The sequence below is a fragment of the Ochotona princeps genome, chromosome 17 (assembly GCF_030435755.1).
Source record: "Ochotona princeps isolate mOchPri1 chromosome 17, mOchPri1.hap1, whole genome shotgun sequence".
Lineage (NCBI taxonomy): Eukaryota > Metazoa > Chordata > Mammalia > Lagomorpha > Ochotonidae > Ochotona > Ochotona princeps.
This window is the reverse complement of record NC_080848.1, coordinates 13,425,267-13,443,094: the sequence shown is the minus strand read 5'-3', so window position 1 is coordinate 13,443,094 and position 17,828 is coordinate 13,425,267. Positions and strand designations below refer to the sequence as shown.

At 55.9% G+C, this 17,828-nt stretch overlaps 1 protein-coding gene across 5 annotated transcripts in view; it reads right to left on the bottom strand.

Annotated features, from left to right (window-relative positions):
• Nucleotides 1-6,049: 6,049 nt before the first annotated feature.
• The window catches only part of DCAKD (dephospho-CoA kinase domain containing), a 28,053-nt gene continuing 16,274 nt past the window's right edge, over nt 6,050-17,828 (bottom strand). For 2 of the 5 annotated variants that reach the window (XM_058676508.1, XM_058676505.1), the window contains exons 2-5: nt 13,130-13,356; nt 12,624-12,827; nt 9,648-9,735; nt 6,050-6,603 (exon numbers count right to left, since the gene is read on the bottom strand). In XM_058676508.1, coding sequence (XP_058532491.1) covers nt 6,312-6,603; nt 9,648-9,735; nt 12,624-12,827; nt 13,130-13,241 — 696 coding nt within the window. In that variant the 5' untranslated portion in view covers nt 13,242-13,356 and the 3' untranslated portion in view covers nt 6,050-6,311. Of the gene's footprint in view, nt 6,604-9,647; nt 9,736-12,623; nt 12,828-13,129; nt 13,357-16,598; nt 16,651-17,828 lie in introns of all 5 variants that reach the window. The other 3 variants (XM_058676507.1, XM_004597372.2, XM_058676506.1) reach the window with 2 other exon arrangements.

The following is a 17,828-nucleotide window of genomic DNA, read 5'->3' as shown; positions in this document are numbered from 1 at the left end:
AATAAAAAAGAATATATCTTAAAAAAAAAAAAAAACCCGTTCTGAACTCTGTGCAGGTGAGGAATCTTCAGAAAACTCTTGAGGATGGACCTGGTGGCTTAGACACCTGCCTGCCTCCCACTATGGAGTGACTGGGGTTCAACAGCTGGCTTCAGCTCCTGACCAGTTTCTGGCTAAAGCTGAGTTGAATTCCTGCTACGTGGGACACCTGTTTTTCCCAGCTCCCAGTTCAGCCCATGCCACCCCTGCCCACCCACAGGGCTCCTGTCAAAGTCACTGCTTGGGCCCCTGCTGCCACTCACACAGGTGGCTACGCCCCCTGGGACACTCCCACTCGCCTCTGCTTGGGGCCCCGCCTGCCACCCCACCTCCTGGGAGGTGGGAAGCACATTCCACAGAACTGGGGACTGCTTCTTTAATTCCCACCTCCCCACACACACCTCTGTCCGCTGCTGGAACGTGATAAAAATACCCAGCATTGATCTTTTTTTTTCTTCCCCTTCTGCTGGGATCATGTTTACCCAGGTGTCAATCAGGAGAAGAATTTGGCTTCCTAATTTCCCTCCTCCTCCCTGGGGGCCGCACGTCTCCCCGCCTCTCGTGGACACTGAGCAGGAATCAAGGTTACTAATAATCCCCCAGCACACACAGACACCGAGAGCACATATATTAAAGTCACATATTGATTTATATTTTCGGGTCCCTCTGCCTTTCTGCCCAGCCTCAGCCTTTTTCCCTGCCAAGGAGAAAAGAAAGAAAAAAAAAAAAGAAAAGAAAAGGATTGCATGGCTATATTTATCATCAGGCTGTTCGGTGCAAAGAGCATTGTGTCCAAAGGTACTTCCTACCCCACCCCCTACTCTTTGGGGGTGTTTTCTTTTTTTTAAATTGTGACATCACTGTCTATCAGCATTCATCTTTTTTTGGTTTGTTTCTTAAAATTTCCCTGAAGGATAGCAATGAGTGATCTAAGGTAGACAGAAGGGCTTCCTGGCTTGACAAATGGTGGCTGCTATGTTCCTCCCTTCCCCACGAGGCTTCTGGGGTTGCTTTTGCCAGCGAAGACATTTCTGCTGTGGTGGGGGCTGAGGGGTGAATAGTACATGTGGAAGGGAGAAAGACTTCCAGAGGTCACCCACCAAAGTACTTCATGCAAAGTACTTCATGCTCACAACCTGTGGTCCCATTTCACAGTTGGGAACATCGAGGCCAAGGGCCTTTTCTTTTCACTGGCTGGGAACTGGGCTCTGGATTCCTGGTCAGCTTTACCTGCCTTTCCACTTGGAACTCAGAGCATGATGGGAAAAAAAATCAGTCCTCCAGCTGGGGCTGGCCCATGACCCAAGGAGGAGGGGATGGGCAGGGTCTGGCCCATAGGTAGTGATGGTGGTAGCACACAGCGGGGGGCTTCATGCCTCCCCCACAGCTTGCCACACACCCGCAGTGCCTGTCACTGTGTCCAGGCAGCAATTTACAGATGCCCAGCTATTTGTCTTGGGTTCCGGCCCAGAGCTTGGGAAGGCTGAGAACTTGCTTTTTGGTCCCATGCCACCTGCTCCGTGCCTGTCCACCATCCTTAGCTCCTCACAGGTGTCCCGGGAGGGAGAGTGTCAGTGAGGAAAGAGGTCAGGGGTCTGCCCAAGCCCCAGCACTACCTAGGTATTCTGACTCCTGCTCCTGCTGCACTGGTTAGGGGCAGGGAAGATGTGGTAGTGGGGCAGGAGCCCTCAGACCCCAGCCTTGGCATCAGGGATGTCTCCTCCCACCTCCTGGCCGAGCGGCCATCTCTGGAAGCAAGTCCTCTGGGATGGGATGTGCTGGGCTGTGCTTGGTACAGGCTCCTGCCCAGGACCTGGAGGAGGGGTAGTGGGCATGGCTGCCTTCTGTGTCCTCTTTGGGGTCTGCAGTTAAGCTGGCTGCCTTGCAGTGTCCCTCGCTTCCTCTGAGCCCCTTCTTTACTCCTTAGCAGGGCTGAGAACCAGCATCTATGGGATGTCTCCTGCGGTTGACCTCACAAGGTGCAGGCTAAGCCCCATATCACAGATAAGGAAACCAAGGCTTGGGAAAGCAGAAATCACATTCCAAGGTCACCCCTGCTGCGAGGAAGAGGAGCTCCTGGGACTGGGGCCAGGTCCATGTGACTCCAAGCCTTTGTTGCTGTCACCCTATTCCCTCCCCCGCTGTTCCCCGTGAGACAGACCAGTCTCCTTAGGGGGCAGACGGCGCAGGGTGCGGTGGGATTCTGCAAGGAACACGCTCGCGGGGAACTTTCCCCATTGAAAGTCTGTTCCCTCGCGGCCACGGGTGATGTGTGGCTGGAGCTGATGAGAAATGTGCAGTGGAATGAAGGCGGGCGGCCCGGCATTGAGATTCCGTGGGGCGCGGGGGCGGCACAGGCCCCGACACGGGCCGGTAATTGATCTGGAGGTGCCAATTTGCAGCAACTAAATATTTGGTTTCTGCTTCTGCCGGCACCGCGCTCTGCTCAAACAAACTTCAATTAAAAGCGAAAGCGAAGGGCTAGGGAGGCGGTGCGCCCGGGTCCCGCGGCGCGATCGATGGCGCAGAGCCTGCGCGCTGGGTGGGGTGTCCCCGGGACCAGGACCGCCCCGGCGGGCGCCCTCTTCCAGATCGCCGAGCACCAAGCAAGCAGCCTGCCAGTCACGGCCCGAGGGCGGAGGGAGGGCCAAGGCGGCATCAGCCAGGGAGCCGGGGCCTCCGCTGAGCTCGGATGAACAGATCTGGTCTCATCCTCCGCCAAGCTGGGCACACGTGGATACAAGGCCAGACCCTGTGGCGCCTCCTGGGTGTCTGCAGCTTGCGGAAGGCAAGGTCTTGGGGCGCTGACCATGTGCCTCGTCAGAGGGCACTGAAGTCCTCCTGTCCTGCCAGGCGCGATGGGAACCAGGCTCCCTCCTCTTGCAGCTCTGCCCAGTGGTCCAGCCTTTGGGCTGCAGAGAGGGTCTCATCAGGCCATAGCTGCCACAGGGGGTTTCTAGGCAAACCAAGCAGCAGCCCTCATTCTCTGGGTTGGGCTGTTGGGTGCAGAGGCTTGTCCCTCAGGGACCTTCCAGCATCCGTGCTGGGATCAGGAGCCCCTGACAGGTGCAGGGAGGCAGCCTGGGGGTGGGGGTGGGGGTGGGGGATGGGATGCAGCTATGGGAGAGGTGGGAGCAGGGGTGAGGGTGGGGCTGACAGAGAGGCGGCCAGGGGGTAGATGCAGACTGCTGGACAGTTGGGGTCTTTCCACATGGGGTCTTTCCACTCAGGAGCTAGGAACCAGGTGGAGGGAACCAGGAGGGTGAGAGGCAAGTCCTTGTCCCCTGGCTCAATCTTGGCCCACCTTCTGAAGCAGACCAGTCATGTCCTGAAGGTTCTTCTGTGTGAGAAGTGTCCAGATGCTTCTGTCCCCAGCACTCTTGCCCGGTGTCCAGGGCTGGGCAGGGGGCAGACTGGATGCAACACCCCCCCTTCTATCCCCTCTGTTCCAAGCAGATGCCCAGATACCCAGCCCCTCCTCACCCACCCTCAGCTCTCTCTCTGTGATTTGGAGACACCCATCTTCCCAACACAGGAAAGCTGGGTCCAGAGCTGTGTGTGGCTGAGGTATAGCCTGGGGCTGCACTGGCCCCACGGGCCTCCTCCCATGCCCCAGCGCCTCCTGGGGCTGCAGCAGCCCCCGCCCAACCAGCAGGCTGGGCACCTGCTGCCCCTCCCTCCCTCCTTCCTCCCCCCTCCCCAGTGCTGGGCAGTGGAGCAGAATGATTTCCTGTAATTGGCCAGCAATCTAGCCACCCCGACTTGTTCTATCGACATGCTGGTTAGCTGGAAATTGTATTGGAATCTGAGCAATGGTGAGGGAGGCAAAGAGGTGGGGAGTGGAGAGCTGGCGTTGGGGCTCAGCTGGGGGCAGCCTCAGCTCTGGTGGGGCCAGAAAGCCATGCAGCCCTCACCACCTCCTGGTGGGCCCCTCCCACCTTATGTCCCTCGGCCCCACCCCTAAGTGCCCTGATGGGAACCACAACCCCCTCCCAGCAGATTCTTGGACTTGCAGGCTCCAGGTGGAGCATCCCAAACCTGTGTCCCAGGTCCAGGAAACACACTGAACATCTTAAAAAGGCTTTCAAGAACTGCTGGACAGAGGTGGCACTTCCTGCAGCCATTCAAATCCCTGCGCCCCATGGCAGGGCTCAAGTCCTCATGGCTTTTAAGCCCATCTCCTGTCCATGTGTGCCCCTGGAGGCGGCATCAAAGCACCACTTGGAAGACTACAATGGAGTTCTGAGTTCCTGGCTTTCCCCTGATTGGAGCCAGCAGCTGAGGTATACATGGGAGTGAACCAGCAGGTGAAAGATTTGTCTGTCCAGATATCTGCCTCTCAGAGAAATAATATTAGATCATGTTATGGTCCACTGGGTAGCACAAGTGGTAGGAGCAGCCCAGGTGTGGGTCCTGGAGTTGGAGGTTAAGCTTGCTGCTGATCTCACCGCCCCCATACTGGCGGTTCAACCCCTGGCCTTGCCTCTCTTGCAGAGTTGGGAGGTAACCAAACTGTTGGGGCCATTCAGCCTCTGGCCGCTCTGGACCTGTGCTCTTAGTTCCCTGCCAGGATGAGGGTGCATCTGCAGCCCTCCCAGGTGCCTTTGAGGCCTTAAGTGGGGGCACACAGCATCCCTGTGCCCAAGGCGTCGGGTGGAAGCTCAGGCTCACGCAGCACATCCACCTCCAAGCACTGTAGCCTGGGAGCCCGCCGTTGCCCGGGAGGGAGGCTGGCCCCAGCCCGGGCATATGCTGCCACCTGCTGGTCGGAGGGGTAGTCGCCTGGCCGGCTGTCCCCCAGCCGGCTGTGGAAAAGCAGCAGGCTGCCGTCTGAGGTCTCCTAGGACCCGGAGCCTGGGGTCATGAGGGAGACATAAGCAGGGGCAGGGGAGCTATAGCCGCATTCAGGCAGACACAAGGACCGCATCTGGGGTTTCCCCCAACACACTTTCCAGTCTGGCCTTGCTCAGACATTCTCACAGCCATCTTGGGGCCTGGAACAGCAAGCAATGTCATGTTGCCTACAGGGTGTCACAAATGCAGCATGCCACAAGCCCTCAACCATCTTTCAGATTATTGGGGTATCAGGGCACTGAGGAGGACTCACTACTTTCCTCCCTTCCCTCATCCTGCCAGGCCTCACCAAAGTGGGGAGCAGTGGGCATCTGCTCCTCACTGGGTAGCTCACAGCTGGCCTGCTCCCTGGGGTCGGCTTGAAGCTAATGAACTGGTCCAGAGGTAGGAACAGCTCTGAGATAGAGGGCAGCAAATGTGAACCCCCCCCCCCCCCCAGAGCATTGGCATTAGTCAGTCACCCTTGTTTCTGGCCTGAATAGGTTCCGGCCCCACAATCCACACATGGGCAGACTTCTGAGGGCCGCCTGCACTGGTCTAACAGGGCTGGCAGAGGCAGATGGCGCAGTGGGATAGGCAGCGAGTGTGGCCCAGCCCAGGTTCATCTGTTCACCTCCCACAAAGGTACACTGGACCTGGTGGGCATCGTCCTGGGGTCTAGGCACTAGCGAGGAGAGGGGCTGCCGTAACCCCAAATGCTGTCAGCCAAGCCTGGGAGTTCAGCCGCCCAGGGCATCTCATGTCCACACACTTTATTAAGCACTGACCATGAGCCAGATTCCGTACCAGTGACCCGGGGCTGAGCAGGACCGTCCCTGCCCTCAACAGCCTGGCGACCTAGCCAGAGATCACAGCCAGCTCTGAGCTGTTCTGTGCCAGGAGGGAAGGGGAGGAGTGGGGGTGGGGAGAGGCCGCACACCCAGCCTGCCAGGGCTGCAGACAAGGCCTGTGTGGGGAATTGGCCAGGTACCAGGGGTCACAGGCACATCACGGGGGTGGGAGGGCCACTCAGGGAAGGCACGGGGTCAGACTGTGGGAAGTGGTCTCCTGAAAGTGGCTGTACTCTGCCCACCGACCCCATTACCCACAAGAGCCTTCCCCATACCTGGGCTGAGGGACCAGGCACTGGGAGGCCTGGACTTGCAGTTGTCAGGGAGACTGGGACACACAGTCTGTGAGACCCCGACTGTGGATTTCCTATCCATCAGGGCTGCTGTTCTGCAGGAGATGCCAAGGAGGGCGGGAGGCAGGACCCCGACTGTGGCTGCCCCCTCCCCTGGTCTCAGGGCAGCATGTAGTCTAGAGGAAGGTGGCCCAGTGTGGGATCCGAGCGTCCAGAGAATGTGTGTGTTGACGAGGGTGAAGAAACAGGCTGCGCGGCCAGGCGTCTGCCCCCAAGGAAGCTGTGGCACTCGCGGCTAAGGCTGAGGCAGCAGGTAGCGGCTGAGCAGATAGAGAAGGCTTGTGAGGGCGGCCAGGCCTGCGAGGACACCCAACCTCAGCGGCAGGTACTCCAGGGAGCGCTCGAGCTCCGCGTGCAGGAGGAGGACCTGCCGCCTGGTGGCGCTCCACTCGCCCGAGTTATCCAGGACGTGGCGGGCCAGGTGGATCTTCTCCGTCAGGGGCAGCTGGGCTCTGATGCGGGCCTCGGCGTCCTCGCGGCTCAGGTTGTTCCGCTGCATCAGCCGTGCAAGCTGCGTGTCCCGGTCACTGAAAAAGGGACAGAAGAGAAATGTGGGCCCAGCCTCCCTCCCACAGGACATGGGGCGGGCAGTCAGGTCAGCCCCCACCTGGAACGGGGTGTGTGGGCACCCCTCGTCCTTTGAATCCCCCGCTGCTTGATCTACTTCAAGTCTGCAGCTGGGAGGGGGCCCTGGAGGCCTCTGGCTTCTCCTGCGCCATGCCGCCCTCTGGGGATGCCCTGGCTTCACCCAGACAAGGGTGGGCAGCTGCCTGCTGCCAGCCACCTGTAAGACAACAGGGTCTGACCAGCTGGGCCTAGCTGTGTGCTGGAACCTCTATGGGAACCTTCCGTGACAGGTCCATGGCCACTGCTCAGAGCTGCCTGCAGTTTTCCTGGGAGCCAGGGCTGATGGGCTCAAAACCAGCCCCCCAAGCCACCATAAAGACCCCATCGCTTCTATGAGCTGCCCCTGACATCTGACTGCAGGATCTTGGGAGGGGCCAGCTGTTCTCCATCGACCAGTGCTCATCTCTGCTATGCCACCAGACCTGGGCTTTGCCAGTCACAGTGAGAAAGCAACTGATTCCGCTTAGGCTCTTAGGTAGCCTGGGAAGTGGACCAAGCAAGGAAGACCCAGGGGAGGCCAGCTGCCACCACGATGAGGTGCTCCAGCCCCAGGGCTCCTTGGCTGTGGCACTAGCACATTGTTGCGGGCATGGCAACCAGTGCTATTCCATCCCTACACAGGATGAATGTCTGTCTGGGAAAGCCAAGGGAGGGAACAGAGGCTGCCTAGGGCTGCCTGCACACATCTCGGGAGGTGTAGAGCAGACCTGGGGGTCCCTGGGAAGAGGAGGCGGTGCTCACCAGTAACTAGTCCTGGTGCACAGAAATGGGACCATCACAGTGGAAGGTGTGACGCTATTCTCACAATTGGCAAACTTCTCAAAAATATGAATTGGGGTAGGCATGTCACATAGCAGGTAAAGCCACCATAGGGGTGCTGATTTGAGTCCCGGCTGCTCCACTTCCCATCCAGCTCCTTGCTAATGACCCAGGAAAGCAGCAGAGGACGCCCATGCAGCCATGTGGGAAACCTGGAGGAAGCTCCTGACCTGATGTTGCAACCAAGCTGGGGAGTGAGTCAGCAATAGAAGCTCTCTCTCTGTCTTACCCTCTCTCTCTGTAACTCTTTCAACTGCATACATCTTTCAAAAAACATGAATATTTGTGTTTTGGGATAGTCACTTTTTGAGAAATACCCAAGTTTTTTTTTTTTAAAGTACTCGAAAGGCAGAATTACAGAGAGAGGAGAGAAATAGAAAGAATCTTCCATCCACTGATTTACTCCCCAAATAGTGGCAATGGCTGGAGCTGAGCCGATCTGAAGCCAGGAGCCAGGAGCTTCCTTTAGGTCTCCCATGTGAGTGCAGGGGCCAAGTAGTTGGGCTATCCTCTGTGGCTTTCCTAGGGCATAAGCAAGGAGTTGGGCTAGAAGTCTAGAAGTTTAGCTGCAGGGCCCAGTGTGATAGCCTAATGGCTAAAGTCCTTGTCTTGAATGCTCTGGAATCCCAAATGTGTGCCGGTTCCAATCCAGGCAACCCTGCTTCCCATCCAGCTCCTTGCTTGTTGCCTGAGAAAGCAGTCAAGGATGGCCCAAAGCCTTAGGACCCTGCACCCACATGGAAGACCCAGAAGAAGCTCCTGGCTTCGGATTGGCTCAGCTCCAGCTGTTGTGGCTGCTTGGGGAGTGAATCGTTGGACGGAAGATCTTCCTCTCTGTCTCTCCTCCTCTCTGTATATCTTCCTTTCCAATAAAAATAAATAAATATTTAAAAAGAGAGTCTAGCTACTGGGGGTGTGGGAGAAGCTGGTGCAATGGATCAATTGGCTAATCCTCCCCTGGCAAGTGCCAGGATCCCATATGGGTGCTAGTTCATGTCCCAGTTCCTCCATTTCCATTCCAGCGCCCTGTTTATAGCCTGGGAAAGCAGTGGAGGATGGCCCAAAGCCTTGGGACTTTGCACCCACGTGGGAGGCCAGGAGAAGCCTCCTGACTTCGGATCTGCTCCACTTGTTGCAGCCATTTGGGGAGTGAACCAACAGATGGAAGATCTTTCTGTCTCTCCTCTCTGTAAAATCTGCCTTTCGAATAAAATTAAATCTAAAAAAAAAATTAAAAAAGTGAACCATCCAGGACTTGAACCAGCACCCTTAAAGGAAGCCAGCACCACAGGTGGAAGTTTAGCCTACTGCACCATGGCATCAGCCTCAAAATATCCCATATTACTGCTAACACATCAGGAGATGTCTGCTAGGTGAAGCACAGATGGTGAAAGAATATAATCACTCTCTCTTTGGCCTCCTGTGAACTGCACAGCTACCCACACAGGCTGAAAATGGAGCAGGAGCTGCACCCAGGAAACAGGCACAGGCTCCTCTGCCTCATGCGTGGGGCTAAAGATCTCCCAGAGAGCAGCATGAGCGGCAGAGCTCTGCTGGTTGGTTAGAGCTGCAGCAATGCCTGCTTTCATCAAATAAAGCCCTCAGAGCTGGGCACAGGTGGCCCAGGGGCCCAGGGGCAGCGCACGGTCACCTGGGGGCTGCCCCTGGGCTCTCTGTGCAACTTCCTGTGTGCAGGACCCTGGGTCCTACGTCGGAAGTACCAATCCCTGACTATCTCAGGCTGGAGGGTAAACTGAGGCAAGTGGCAAGCATGGGAATTGACTGGGAGGTTGAGAAGTGCTATAGAAGGAAGGGAGCTCGGGAATAGTACACTATGGTGGCAGAGGGCAAGGCCTGGCACCCGGGATGGAGTGCCTTCCATAGCCAGCAGGGGGAGCCCTTCCCAAGCACTACAGAAGCCTGGGGGCTGTCACTTCTCCCGTGGGCATCCCAGGTGCACCAGAGTCAGGCACAAAGGTTGATTTCTGTAGGCTTTGGGCACTACTGCCCAAATCCCCTGTGCCATACAGTGGCTCTCTCCATCCCATAGCTAGCAAAGTGATATGGGCATCATAGAGGCACATGCCTCCCCCCAGAGGCATATTAAGACGTACCACATACTCACCAGTACACCACCACCGTGTGCTTCATGTACTTGAGGAGCTTCTTGGTTTCAAACAGCAGGGGAATATCCAGAATCACGTAGCGGTACCCTGGGGAGGGAACGGGGACCCACAGGTTCAACTCTGTAAGTACACCGTGAGGACTGCTGCAGGCCAGGCCAGGGAACAGGGACAAGACCACCACTGGGTTCAACCACTGCAGTGGGGACACCTTGGGCCGGTCAGGCCCAGGACACACACAGCAGCTGGGAGAGAGCCTGTAGCAGGGCGAGCACTTTGTACTGGCCTTGAAATGCTGGAGGCCTCATGCTGTCTGAGGTAAGAAGGCGGAGGCCCAAGCAAAGCCCAGGAGCAGGGAGGCGTCCTGTCTGGGCCCAGGCAGGGCCCTTAGGCAGGGCAAGGGAAACTGACAAGCTACTCAGGGCACCTGCCAAGTATTTAGTCTGCCCTGATCTTGAACCTTAAAGGAGGGAAATGACGCAGTGGGAGTTGACGGGGGCATAGTTCCAAAAGTTGTCAGGCCCTTTCTGCCCAGCAGACCCTCTCTGTGTCCCCCTGGCTATGGAGAAGAGCCACTTCACAACAGGGCTGTGTGCCCACGGCAAGCTGCCAGCCCTGCGCAGTGCCCTTTACATGGGGTAACTATTCCGTTGTTCCTACAGGTCCTCCCCACTGCAGTTCAGAGGAGGAGCCAGGCCTCCCCCTCCTGGGCCTCTTATCTCCCTCTCCTGCTTGGCTCCCCCCTGCCTCCCCCCGAACCCCCGCGTCTTCCTCCCGCCCCCAGCCTGCGCTGTCCTTTCTCCTGGGCCCTCTCGGGAGCTCGTGGTCGCTCTTGGGTTCACCAGCAAAGGGCTATTCAGCTGTCACCTCCCTCCGGCTTGGTGAGCTCGGCAAACTATCTTGACTCTATTAAGACATCCGTCTGCCTGCAGAGAGACCTCCCAACAGCTGGTGATCTTATCTGACGTTTGATTATACCAACTTTGACAGTTGCATTTGTTATACTCATCAGGGAAAAACGGGGACGGTGGAAGCCACAGCTGTCGTCCCCATTTTTCACCTTATCGAGCTGAAAAGAGCTTTCTCCTTTTATTTAAGTGGCACTGGTGGGGGAGGCGGGGAGGCTGGGCGGGCGACACAGTGGAAGAGCTTGGGAGCGAGTGACATTCTCCGACACTTGATTTCAGGAGGAGAGAGCAGAGGAGGGCAGCTGTGGCCCCCGCAGCCTTGCAGATGTATTCGCAACTGGCCTGGGAGAGAACGCAAAAGGGCAGGGATGAAAGGCAGAGGCTTAGCCCTGACTAGGAGCGGGAGGCAGGACAAAGACAGACTCCTTGAGGGAGGGGGCGGCAGAGGGGGAGGGGGGAAGGCCTGTGGCAAGGCTCTGAGGTCCAAGCTGGTCCTGCAGGGACAACAGCCACAGCCAGCCCCAGCCTTGCAGGGGCAGGGAGGGGAGGGGCAGGACCAGGGGAGGCCAAAGGTGTGGATCTCTACCAAGTCTACCAAGTTCTCCTGGAGGGAGGTGGCAGCCATAGCAGAATGGGAGTGGGACAGGGCCCCACTCTGTACAGGAGAACCTGAAAGAGGACAGAATAAAGGGTTCCAAGGGAAAACCTGAAGTGCCCCATACCCTCCAGGGAGTAAAGTGTCCACTTCATGACTGACAGCAGGAGACAGGCAGACAAGCCCTAAGCTTAGAGGGTCAAACTGGAGACCACTGTACTAGAATCCTGCAGGCAGGTCTCCCCAGGGGCCTAGGCCTAGTTCTCTGTCCTCCCGCTTCTGGTAACTGACCCCCATGAGGGCTGGAGCTGGGCGCTCCACCCACGTCTCCCAGTGTGGGTGTCGGGGCCCCTAGTGCTTGAGCTGTCATCTAATGCCTTCCCCAGGTACTATCTGCATCAAGCGGAATCACAGGTGGAGCAGTTGGTCCCTGTAAAACACCTGGGAAAGGAGTGGAAGGTATCTGAACCTTTGCCACCCACACTGGAGAATGGCTGGAGTTCCTAGCTCCTGGCTTTGGCTTAGCCTAGTCTCAGACACTGTGGCTACTTAGGGAGTGAACCAGCAGATGGAAGATCTGTCTCTCCCCCCACCCCCGTTATTTTTGGATAATTCTGTCTTCTGTCAAAGAAAATAATTTTTTTACAAAAGGAAGAAGTGAAATAGCTGGTACTAGAACTAGACACTCGGGTATGGGACATGGGCATGCCTAACAGTGGCTCAGCCACGGCACTGCTACGTCCGCGCTGGCTGGCCTTTCTGTGTGACAATTGACGTCACTGATGCAGAATTATCCATCCTGCTAGTTGGCATCACTATCTGTGCAGATGAGGGCGAGGTGGAGGGTCTGCGGGTCAGCCGGCAAAGACACACAGACCCACACTGTCAGCCTCAGGACTTGAACTCGGGTCTAACCCCACATTCATCAGCTACTACTGCCCCCATCCCTACTGGAAAAGACAACTAACTTCTCAGAGACCAGGGCTCAAAGCGCTTGTCTCTTCTCATTAAATTGTAAGCCTTCTCCTACCTGCTGGTTCAGGTCCCAGATGGCCACAATGGCCAGGGCTGAGGCAGGCCAAAGTCAGGAACCTGGAACTCCTTCCAGATCTCCTACATAGGAACACGGGCTCAAACACTTGGGCCATCCATTGCTGCTTTTCCCAGGCCATTAGCAAGGAGCTAGATCAGAAGCAGAGCAGCTGGAACCTGAATTGGTGATCATATGGTATACCAGCATTACAGGTGGCAGTCTTACCCACTATGCCACAATGCCGGTCCCTAAGCTGCCTGTACCTTAAAGTGTGCCTTCTTAAACATGTGCCTGTTTCCTAGGGTGGGCTCAAGGCTCGGCCCAGGGCAGTGAGGGTCAGGAAGCAGTGCGAGGTCATTGGCCTGAATGACTAGCTCTGCACCTGGCCTGGCCAAATGTGCTGCCCTTGGTGCCTGAAGGAGGGCTCTGCTCTGGGCCTTACCCCGGAGAAAGTACTTGAAGGTTTCCTTCACCATCTCCTTTTGGATCTCAGGGTGCGTGATGCTGTTGAGGAGCTGCCGCTGTTTGGGCTCCTTAAAGATCAAGTCGCCTAGGATCTTGCGATTGATTTCGCCGTTCTCCAGCAAGACTTCCCGACCAAAGGCTTCCACGATGCGCCGGTGGGCTGGGTATCCTGGCTGGACAACTGTGGCAGGAGGAAGGGGTTGTGCCATTCAGTGGAGTCTCCAGGCCAGCTGGAGGATCCCAAGGGACCAGAGGCAAATGACGGGGAACCCAGAGGTGCTTATATGAGGGGAGACAGTTAAGCGTGAGCCGAGAGCACAGGACACTCCCTGCTGGTGGTGGACACAGCAAGGGAGTAGACAGGGCATGTGCAAACATGAGGCAGGGAGCAGCCTTGCCTTCCCCCGAGGCCTCCAAGTGGCTTTACAAAGAGAGGTGAAAAGTGGGGGAATCGCACCCCTAACCTGGCCTCCTCCCACTCACCGTGCCGGGCAATGATGTCCACGTCAATCACGGCACAGCCCAGCTGCTGGAACACCTGGATCACCGAGCTCTTACCTGAAGCAATGCCCCCTGTCAGGCCTACCAGGAACATCTTCCCAGCAAACGCAGGTCTGCAAGATTACAGAGCCAGGAGCCAGAGGATCACCGATGAGCAGGGCAAGCCTGGCCAACTGGGAGGTTCCGCCAAAGGAAGGCCAGGGGACCTGCTGACAGAAGTGAGCAGGCTGATCTGTGTCCTGCGAAAGGCCTGGGGGAGGAAGGGAAGAGACAGGGTCTGACAGGTGGTCAGGCCCCCACGCACGGGTGCTCTGGGACCACATGGAGGGTCAGGCCCCGTGCATGGAGAGCTCTGGGGCCACATAGAGGAGAAAACCTTCAGTATTCTTCTAAAGCATGGATAAAGGAGGAAAACTGACTCTGTATAAATCTGGCACACACAGTGCTGGGCAGGAAGTGGGCATTTACCTTCTGAAAGGTCGGGCAGTGTCTCCTCCTCAATCAGTGGCCGCCCAGGTGGGGAGTCCAAAGGCAAGCAGTGGCTCGGAGGCTCCTGTGGGGAGGGAATATACGGCGATTGGGGGCGGGGAGGGGTATGAAAGGCTGGGAGGTGGGGGATGCCAGCTGGAGCTAGGTGCCACAGCTTATAGCTTCCTCAAATTGCAAAGGTTAGGAGCGTGGGCCTCTTCAAATCTAGCTTCTCCACTGGAATGCTGTGCAACTCCGGGCAAGCCTCTTACCTTGCTGAACCTCAGTTTTCTCATCTATAAATTGGGGTTAGAGGAACCTGCCTTGCGTGGCTCCATGCAGACCGGACGAGAAAAGGTGCAGAAAGCGGAGGTACACCGTGTGTGCGCGTGTCCTCATTCCCACAGCCCCAGGCTGCCTCACAATAGACTCTGGACAAACCAGGTTGCACTTTCTGGCGTGAGTGGGGCTATCATGTGTAGGACTTTGTTCCCAGGCTAGGAGCAATTAAAGGCCAGGTCCCCTTTCCTCCTCCCTACAGTGTCAACTTAAGATCTTTTTTTGGCCAAACAGAGGATTTACTGTCCTAATTATACTTTGGTTGAGTTTATACTGAGATGAATTTACCTTCCCGGAGGACATGGCAAGTGACAGTGGGAGGCAGTTGCTTGTAAGTGGGTTGAGCAGGTGCCCGGCTAGGGGTGGTGAGTGGGACCAACCTGCAAGCTTAAACCTTAAAGCCCAGGAAGCCATGGCTGGAGAGAGGAAAATAAATATTTATTAGAGGTGGCATCTGAACAGAGACCCAATGGAATTATTCTGCCATTTAACAAAAACATTCCTCCTTAATCTGAGGCTGGAGTCTTCAGCCAGGTTACAGAGACATGGGTGCAGAATAGGCTTCAGTTGTGAAAAGAACTAAGTTGGTCTATTTCACTGGCACTTTGAAACAGAAAATTCAGGAGCCAACATTGTAGTGAAGTAGGTTAAGCTTCGGTCTGCAATGCCAGCACCCCATGTGAGTTCTAGTTCAAACCCCAGCTGTTCCATTTCCAACCCAGTTAGCTGCTGATGTGCCTGGGAAAGCAGTAGAGCATAACCCAAGAGCCTGGGTCCCTGCTGCCCATGTGGGAGACCGGGACAGAGTTCCAGGGTCCTGGCTTCGGCCTGGCCCAGGCCTTCTCATTGTGATCACTTAGAAAGGACCCCAGCAAATGTAAGATCACTCTCTGCCTCTCTCTCACTAAGTCTGCCGTTCAAATAAATAAATCTTTAAAAATAATAAGAAATGCAAAGCCAGTGAATGTAATTTTTTCTTCTTCTTCTGAGAAACAATGTTTCGCAGTGTAGTAGCTCAGCACACTCAGCACCAGGATCGCATCTACAGTCCAAGGACACGGAAGGTGACCCCGTGGAACCTCACACGGTCAACAGGATGAGGAAGACAACCACCAAACTCAAGGCCCATGGCCTAGGAGACTGCTGTTCCAGACAGGTGCCCAACACAGCCAACAATCAAGGCCAGTCCCTGAAGCAGCACCAATGAACTTGGCCACTGGGTCAATTTCCCAGAAGGAAATACTGATCTGGAACTCCAGTCTGGAAGCTGCTTGGCAAGGCTGTTTCAGGAAGTCTCCCGGCCTAGTCAGGAAAGACGCTCCTACAGGCCCGACTCAGAATCCTGGGGCCAGGGTGCTCAGAGCTGGCAGAGCTGGAGGAATGGAGCATGCCCTGGCGGTCCACTCTTGTGCAGTCCGCACTCCCACGGCCCTGCAGCCCTTGCTGGGCTCACAGTGCCAGCTGCTCCAGGTCACCAGCACCAATGTGTTCACATCCAACTTGCCACTCTTGTCCCTAGGGCAGCAAGCTGCTTCTCTTCCATCAAACACTGACCTGGAGGGTCCGGCGTAGGGTGGAGAACAGGCTAGGCGTAGTGACAAGCAAGGACCAGCACCCGACAGGGACCTAAGCTCTCATTGCCAAAGGCAAGCTGTCATCCCCTGGTCACCCCACTATGCCAAGCTCAGGTGAGGGGCCTGGAAGCCCACCCTCCCCCTGACACACACACACAGCCACCTGAGCCCTCCTGAGACAGCACAACACAGTCTCTAGTGCGGATGTCGCCCAGGGGTGGCAGGGCGGGAAGAGATTGCAACTTTTCACCACAGGGTGGTGTCTGAGGCCCCAAGGACAATCAGCTTTGCTTTTTAAGTAATAAGACAAAAATAAATAAATAAATAAATAAATAAAAATAAATAAATAAATAAAAGGTGGGATCTATTTAGAGGCAAATTAGGTCAGAGTCAAAGAGAAGTGGTTTTATGATGCTAAGATGGATTTTCTTCCTACAGAATGGGGGTGAGAGGGTTTGTGCATAGAGACCAAGCAGGAATGTAAATTCCAGGTTCCCAGGACAGCCTGGTGCCTGGGATGACCATCTGTAGAAACAGCTCAACAGCTGCTGGCCCCAGCAGGAAGGCCACAGGCCAGGAGGCTCTGAGCCCCAGCAGGAAGGGGCTGAACGGGTGGTATCTGCTCCTACCCACAGGCCCTCCCTACCTCATTCCTTCCCCAGCCATCCTCTGGGGCAACAGAAGGAAGACCAGGCATGGGCCCCGAGGACACCCAGCGTGACTGACAGACGGGAACAACTGCAGAGACCGACAAGAACAAATGAGAACAGCTGAGGACACAGTGCCGACAGGGGAGCAGGAGACAGGTGGCCCTGCCCTGGGCCTGCAGGGGGAGTCCCCCTCACTGGTGCAGCTGTGTAGCTGCCAGTGCCACGGCAATAGGAAGCTGAGAGTCCGGTTTTATCCAGGCTAAGCCAGAAGGACATGCAGCCTTAGGTTCCAGGCCTGCCAGCAGCTCCCCTCAGGCACACAGCGATGAGTGGGTGCCTGGACAACCTGCGTCCATGCTCCTAGCCTCCTTAATCTCCAGAATCCAATCTGTGTCCTTCCCTCCCTCCACGGCCACTCACACGGCGGCAGGTCCATCAGAGCCATCCAAAAGCTGGCTGTGCTCTGAATCCCCTAAGAAACAAAGACAAAGGTACAGAAAGTAAACTCCATCCTGGTCCAGTGAACCTGTCAACTAGGCCAGAACTGCCGGCTAACAGGGGGAGCTGAGTGCTAAAACGTAGAAGTCTGGCTCTCATGTGACCTCAGGATGCTTTGTCACCAGCCTGACCCAAGGTTTGGGCTCAGTCATGAGAAATGGCTGAGCCTGCATGCCTTCCCTTTTCCAAACCCCAGTCTCCACGGAGGGGGCTGGATTTCTAGGGCCCCCTAGTACATGCAGTACCTGTCTGTGAGCAGTCGATACATGTCCACCTGGTAAGCCAAGGAATGCTGTGACCGTTAGTGGCCTGGGACTCTTCCTTCTCCATAATGAAGTCATTCGGAGCTGGCCTGGTTGAGGGAGAAGGACGGACCAAGTCCCACAGTAACATAGAAGCACCTAATGCCTGGTGCAGCAGAAATGGAAGCTGGAGGGGCTGCTGTTGTGGCACAGTGGGCTAAGCTAGGCTGCCATCTGCAGTGCTGCCATTCCAAACGGATGCTAGTTCAAGTCTTAGCTACTCCACTTCTGATCCAGCTCCCTGATAACATGCTTGGGAAAGCAGCAGCAGATGACCCGTGTGCTTGTGCCCCGTCATCCACTTGAGAAACCTAGAAGTTCCAGGCTCCTGGCCTTGGCCTGTTGTTTGTTTCAGCAATTTGGAAAGTGAATCAGTGGATGGAAGTTTTCTCCCTCTGTCTCTCCTCTAACTCTGCCTTTCAAATAAATAAATAAACACATCTTAGAAAAAGAAAAAAAAATGGAGGCTGGATTCTTGACCAAATCCCAAGGGCAAGGTTCATCAGCCCACCCAGCTCTGGGAGAAAGCGCAGGGCTCTGACCTAGAGAACTACATCTGACTTTTTTTTTCTCTCTTATTCTTGGCCTCAATACAACAAGCTGGGAGCAGGGCTCAAGGCAGAGCAGCAGTGCCTGGGAAAGCAGGCTCAAGTTCACTGTGGGTTCTTAGATTATGTTTTGTTTGAAACAAATATATCTGCCAGTTGTTGGTTCACTCCCCCAAATACACACCATAGTTGAAGCCAGGAAGCTGGAATTCAATCTGGGTCTCCCACATGGGGGATGGATACTCAGCCAAGCTCTTGAGCCATCACCCACTCTCTCCTAGAGTGCATGTCAGCAGGAGGCT